Source organism: Bison bison, unplaced genomic scaffold, assembly GCF_000754665.1.
Source record: "Bison bison bison isolate TAMUID 2011002044 unplaced genomic scaffold, Bison_UMD1.0 scf7180017864373, whole genome shotgun sequence".
Classification (NCBI taxonomy): Eukaryota; Metazoa; Chordata; class Mammalia; order Artiodactyla; family Bovidae; genus Bison; species Bison bison.
This window is the reverse complement of record NW_011494945.1, coordinates 4,261,702-4,268,677: the sequence shown is the minus strand read 5'-3', so window position 1 is coordinate 4,268,677 and position 6,976 is coordinate 4,261,702. Positions and strand designations below refer to the sequence as shown.

Sequence of the window (6,976 nt, the reverse complement as noted above, 5' to 3'; positions counted from 1 at the left end):
TGCCACACCAAGCTGTTTCCCTGCTTAGCAACTTCACTACAGAGGTGGAGGGGCACTGGGAAGCATGTACTGACTCCAGGAGGAGAAAGATTCTTCTACAACGGGGACACAGAAAATTCCAGTTAAGAGAAAATGTCTGATAAATTAAAATGTTACTGTATATTTACTCCTGCTTTAATGATCCTCTGAATTAACTAGACAATGGTCTAGACTTTCTGGGTGAAAAAAACCCTCATTCTAGCTGTTTTGAATGTTTCTGTCATTTGGAAGTCATTGCACAATGGTTAAATTTCCAGGTGAGTCCTTACCACTGGGTGTGGAACACATATGTCACTCCAGGAGTACCTTCCATGATTTAAACAAATGAACAAAAAAAAAAAATTCAAATGTAAAATGCTCTCTTTTTAATTACTAAATTAAGAAAGTTAAACAATTTAAAAATGTAAACTCACAAAGAAATAACAAAAAAGGAATTAAGACTTCAGAGTTGCTACTCAGTATTAAAAACTCAAATAGAAATAGGGTTTTTGATTTGTTGTTGTTAAACATTTGTAATTCAAGGTTGGTACAAACAGCAACTAAAAACCTAATACTTTTTTTTTTTTTTGTGCATCCTCATGAAATGTAAAGTAGTGCATAGTTATTTCACTGGAGGACTCCTGGACATAGAGAAAGTCATTTCATTAGCAGTACAGAACATTCAAACACTTATTTTACAATGGGAAATGTACAACCCCTCCCTCACCTTCCCGTAAGGTTTAGTTGTATGAGAAAATTTAGCATGTTGCCATGACTACAATGCTATGGATTTTAGACCATTTAAATGTGGTTACAAGGTTTATTAAATTAAAAAAGTTGGAAACATTTCAGCATTCATGTTTTTATACAAGAAGTTTGTGTGGTATCCATCCTCTAGTTTCCCTGGTGGTACTGGCCACTTGCTTGCTTTAAAGAGGCTCACTTTTAAGTTTCAAGAACAAATCATAGTAAGTTGAAGCAAATACTGGAAAAAGAAATTGTGAATTCAGCTTGGGCCCTGATGAAAAGAGTCAAAGTAACAGCCATCTACAGGCACAGTCATGAACCAAAAAAGTACAATCCAAAAACAAACAAACAAACAAACACGTTTTGCAAAAGCCAAAAATCGAGGCCACTGGTTTTCAGAATTACACCAGTGCTTTTATGTTGATTTTCCAGTCAAATCCTCATTCTGGGTCCTGAAGCTTTGTGGCCAACGTTGGCCACGGTCTCCATGTTAGCACCCACATGGTGTATGCACAGGGATATATAGATTATATATATTCATATTTATAAAAAAAGAAAAAAAACCAAACACCTGTCCTGATTGGTTTTTGTTAAAACATGAAAAAAAATTTTATTGTTTTAGACAAAGAGGCCACTTTTGGAAAATAATACTTTTTTTTTTAGTTGAATCAGGTGAAGACAGAGTTAAAATCACATAGGATTTGCATTTTAAAAAAAGGAAAGCACTAGGATCGTTGGCACTGGAGTAACTATTTACACTGAACAGAGGTTTGGCCTTTTACATAACATCGATACAATGCATTTCCAAAGTCTGAGAAATAACAAGGTTCTGTCTCGAATGCTTCACAGAGGAGGTTCGGATTTGGGGACAAGTGTCATGAATGAGGGCCATGGAAGTTCGTCAGCTTCAGAGTCACATGCAATCTGATCCTGGACGGTTCTGGCTGCTCTGCTCGGAGCAGCTGGCTATGGAATTGAAAGCTAATGGGGAGGGGGCGGGGAAGCCTCTGGGACCAGGCCTCTCTCTGCAGACCCAGGTCTTACAGGTTTTCCCCGGGTTGATACTGAGGCTCTGTTGCGGTGAAGTAGTCTTCCAGGAAGCCCTGCAGGTACTCGAAAGTGGGCCGCTCTTCGGGGTCCTTTTTCCAGCAGTGTATCATGAGCTCGTGGAGGGAGATGGGGCAGTCCTGTGGACAGGGCATCCTGTAGCCGCGCTCCACCTGCTCCAGCACCTCCCGGTTGTTCATGCCTGCAAAGACAAGGGCCATGAGAGCGGGCGCCCCCGCGTCTTCTCTTTCTTCTCCTTGGAGCCTACAGGTGGTTAAAACATGTTGACTGCTCCCACCTCACCCAGAGGTGAACCCTGTCTTCAATGGGCTATCTCACCACTCAGAAATAAAAAAGGACTCCCCTACTGACACACGTGAAGCCCTGGAGGGTGAATCTCAAAAGCATTAGAAGTGAAAGAAGCCAGACACAAAAGGCGACGTACTGCATGATTTCATTTATATGAAATTCTAGAAAAGGCAAAAACTATAGTGATAGAAAGCAGATCAGTGGTTGCCAGGGGTGACGGGGAGGGCAATCCTGCAAAGAGGCCGCAGGGAACACAAGGGTGAGGGAAACGTTCTGTATCAGCAAACCCTCCCTGTAAAGGCCAGGCAGTAAAGATTTTAGGTTGCATACTATCTCTGCCGCATATCCTTCATTTTATTTATTTTTCTACAACTCTGAAAATGCAGAAAACAAAGACAGAGTGGGAGCCAGATCTGGCCTAGGAGCTGTAGGCTGCCAATCCATGTTCTATACCCTGAGTATGGAGGTGTGACTGTTTATGTTTGTCAAAACTCACTGAATTCTTAAAACTGTAGAATTCTATTGTATGTAAATTATACATCAATTATGCTGACAAAAGTATGAATGAAGCAGATAAAAACAAATCCAGGGAATGAAAACTAAACTGTCCTTTGTTCACAGGACCTATAAGCTCTGTTGATGTACTTCATAAATTGGCTGTCCTCGTGCCTGGACAAACTCTCAGTGTTTGGCCATTCGAGATCCGACATCACGCCATCACTCTGGGCTCTGTCCAGCCCAGTGACCCCCAGGTGCCCTGGGTTAAGATGACTCTGACAGGGAGACAGGGCACTGTTTACTGATGACCTCAGACAGGCCATCAATCACGGAGACCTCTGTGACCCTCTGGGGGAGCTGCCTGATACAGAGACTTCGAGATGCCTGGAGCTAACAGGAGACATTCTGGGAGACTGCCAGCCCTCTGGAGAGTGCAGCCTTCCTGCACGCTGGCCTTCTCAACAGAACAGGAAATACCACATGAGGGGTGGACGGGGGAGCTGAATGCCCTGACCCCTTTCTCAATCACTGCCAGGCTCTCTTCTCTGGTTTGCTTCCCTTTTCTGCCGTATCGTGTTCTGCCATCGCCTGCCAAGCCCTTGTATGTTTTGGCTGCTCCTTGGCCCTGAGCCTATAATCTGGAATCCTCTCCAACCTCTGACCCAGTTAATTTATAAAAGCAAAAACCCGAGTTTCAGCCATTCAGAAACCTGGAATTCTTCCCCTGGCTCTCAGGGCTCCGATCAGCAGGACACAGTGCGTACATTTTGCGACTTCTGGAGGAGACGGCAACCCGCTAAGCAGAACCACCCAGCCAGAGCAGCAGGGCCAGGTCACGACCCTGTCCCCCTGTCCCCCAGAATCGCTCAGATTCTGCGATCTGTTGCCAGTTCTCTTTGTTGTTGTTTTTGGAGCTGGGCTGATTCCAGCTCCCGTGACTGTCAACCACAGCCCTGTCAGTCACATGCTTATCCAAACCCTTTCAGGATGCCTTCTTATTCTCTGCCACTGTAATTCACTGAGGTGATAAAATCTGTGTATTATTCCTGCTGTGTTGAAGTAGGCCTTCAATTTAATTTTCTAACATAACTCTGCTCATATTTTGGTGGTGACCCTTATTTTAGTGAGAAAGCCTCAGTAGTTGAATCTGGGTTCCCTTCTTCCACACCATGCCTGACTTCACAGGGGCTCTCTTCAGTTGGATGACTGGTCAGCTCTGTAGTTAATTACCTTACGTCCTCTTCCAACCACTGAAAACTCATTTTGATAAGTCAGGGTGGGCGGGGGGGGCGGTTGGAAGCAAGGGGAGATGCTGAGGTTGCCACTGGAGTGTCCCGCAGGGCTCTGGACAAACAGGGCAAGGGACAAGGGCCAGCATTTCCTCATCCACAACCCCCAATACAACAAGCTCTGCAAAGCACAAGTTCTGGGAACCTCCCTGGCAGCAAACTGATCTGAACTCACCTTATTTGGCCATAAAACCTGACCTGGTATGAGGCGCTAGACTGTTTTTCTTCATTTATACATATTAGAAGAATTAAGGATGTATCTGAACACAGAGTGCAGCCCAAGACCCTCCTAAGGTGTTATACAAATTATGGTCTAAGCACTATATGGACTTTGAAAAAGAAAACCAAATCTGACTGTGAAGGCTGTCCAGTCCCAAGGGTTTTGGCTGTGAAGCTCTGGCACGAGTGGACAGCAACCACCACATTCCAGGAGTCCAGAAAGGTTAGGAAGAGAGCATGAGCCCGTACCAGGACTGGCTTCCTCCAAAGTGTGTGCTTTGTATTTCAGTGCAGTCTTTGGTTTCTTAATATCTCAGAAGACACATGCCTGAACCTGCAGAAGTCCCCCTTGACCCTGACCCTGCCAGGAGTCTGTGAGAACTGGAGGAGAGACAGGTGGGCGGTCTGAGCCTCAGAAGGTCCGACAGGCCCTGTTGGAGGTGGTTACACCCCCCGCCAAACCCAAATGCCTCCTCCTAATGCTTCATTCTGGCACTGGGATCATCCAAAACCACACCACAGAGCTTAGCTAATCATTCTCCTATTGCTCTGCAGCCCTTATGTCATTACAGGATTCTTGTCATTAAAAAACAAACTACTCAAATGGAAAGATTTCATGTATTTTTTTTTTTTTTTAAGTCTTGATCCAGTCTTCACCAATGGAAAGTTTAATTGGCCACTTGAGTCAAGCCTGTTTTTCCAGTGCTCTGCCTGAGTCAGGGACACAGCTCGACCCTCAACATGTAGCATTTTAGGGAGGCAGCCTGCTCCCCAGGGCAGCTGGGACCAGGGATGGAGCTGGGCCTTGGCCCTCGTGGTATCACCAGCTGGCCTCGTTGGCAGCTCCTCCCCATGCCCTCCACCTCCTTTCTGCCCACATCCTCTTCTTGTTTCTCCTCTCCCCGCTCTCATGCCACTCCCCAGGTTCTCCCAGCATGAAGAGCACACAAAACCAATTCGACGCACCAGGCTAACGAGAAACATATCAACATCAGTTTTGCCAGAAAAGTGGGATATAAGACAATGCACTTGGCTGACAATGACAGTCTGAATGGGACTGGATCTTTTCCAAGCATCCATAGGCCAGAAGTGGACCCAGCTCCTTCATGATCCCTGGCAGTGGGAACTGCACAACCAAGAGATGCTCGCTCAGCAAGGCTTGGGTCACTTTTCACTTCACAAACAATAGCCCAAGTAAGTGGGCTGTGTTCATATTTTTTTCAAAAAAGAGTATTCTTGGCTATAAGAACTTTGAAAAATCACGTGTAAGAATTGCTTTTTAGTAAAAATGGATTTTCCTCTTCATACTACTATTTCATGAGCTCTTTTTGAAAGTGAAAAGAAAAGTGGAAAAAAAAGAAAAGAAAAGTGAAAGTGTTAGTTGCTTTAGTCATGTCTGACTCTTTGCGACCCCATGGTCTGTAGCCCGCCAGGCTCCTCTGTCCATGGAATTCTCCAGGCAAGAACACTGGAGTGGGTAGCCATTCTCTTCTCCAGGGGATCTTCCTGATACAGGGATCAAACCCATGTATCCTGGATTACAGGCAGATTCTTTACCATCTGAGCCACCAGGGAAGGTGAGGGCCAGGGACTGGGAAGGGAACACACACAACATTGAGTTTAGGGAGGCCAGCGGAGTCCTGAGGGATGTGGGCAAAGGGAAGAATCTTTGTATCTTAGTTCCAATTGAGGAAGCGGGTGGGGGTTGGGGAGGAGGCTGCCTGGGAATGTTGTGCTTATTATTTTCCTTCTTAGGGGAGAAACTGAAGAGGCAGAAACTTTAAAACATGGTTGTATGTTTTGTAACTTTGTCAACAACAGTTCTTAGTGGAAGCTACAATAGAGAGTGTTTTTCAACAGGAGGGTGCTCTATGTCAGCCTGTGGCATCCAACCATGTCATGGTAACAAAACTCCCGCAGGCATGTTGCCTGGATCCCAACCTCCACGTCAGAGAAGGGGCACAGGGCTTGGTGACCAGCAAGCAGACACACTGGCTGTTTTCACTCCAGCCTGTCCTCCTCTGCCCCCACCTCAGTGGTTCCTTACCTTTCTGCTCTCCTTGTGGTCAGTCAGGAAAATGGACCATTTCCACAGGTCACTCTCACAGGGCACATAGCCCAGTGGGACTCAGTTCACAGAATACCTGTGTAGTCTGATGTGCCGGGGTTTACTTTCAGATACCTCTTCCTGCACCTTCCATGGGGGCCTCCTGTCACCCTGCATCTCAGGCTCTCAAACATGGTCACTGGTAGCCTCATTTCCAGTGGGTCTGCCCCAAACCCTGCAGCTGAGATTCTCTGGCCAAGTGGACTGAATTCACTTCCTGCCATTATGACCGTATTATCCTTCCAAATCATGCTGCTGGCTTCCTCTCGGTTCCTGAATTAAGGTCAAGTTTCCAGCTCTCACTTTCCAATCCTTACTATGTATGGCTGCCAACAGTCTCTGCTTTCACGTGTGCGTATTTTCCATCCCTTCGCTCCTTTTTCTCCTCCCTCCTTTTATTTTACACTTTCCTGTGCCTCTTCCTTAAGCTAGATATTAACTAGTGGTGTCTCCTTGCTTTTTTTTTTTGATCTCCAGGGAAGAAGTAACAGTCTACCCACTCCAGTATTCTGGCCTGGAGGATTCCATGGACTGCATGACTGAGCGACTTTCACAGTTAAGAAAACCATTTTCATTTCGGAGCCACTTTACTCTTTCAACTCTGTGTCTCAGCAGGTGATTGACTTCCCCTGCCTCAGTTTCTCTTTGTCAGTGGAATATCTCCATATTCACTGTGCTTTCAGCTCGCTGAAGTGTCTTCTATGAACGGAGGGTATTGGGCTTGACAGCTCACCATTTCAGT

At 45.7% G+C, this 6,976-nt stretch overlaps 1 protein-coding gene across 4 annotated transcripts in view; it reads right to left on the bottom strand.

Annotated features, from left to right (window-relative positions):
• Window positions 1–389: 389 nt before the first annotated feature.
• Window positions 390–6,976, bottom strand: part of FYN (FYN proto-oncogene, Src family tyrosine kinase) — a 214,065-nt gene continuing 207,478 nt past the window's right edge. For all 4 annotated transcript variants that reach the window (XM_010856592.1, XM_010856594.1, XM_010856595.1 and 1 more), the window contains one exon: window positions 390–2,014. In XM_010856592.1, coding sequence (XP_010854894.1) covers window positions 1,806–2,014 — 209 coding nt within the window. In that variant the 3' untranslated portion in view covers window positions 390–1,805. The remainder of the gene's footprint in view (window positions 2,015–6,976) is intronic.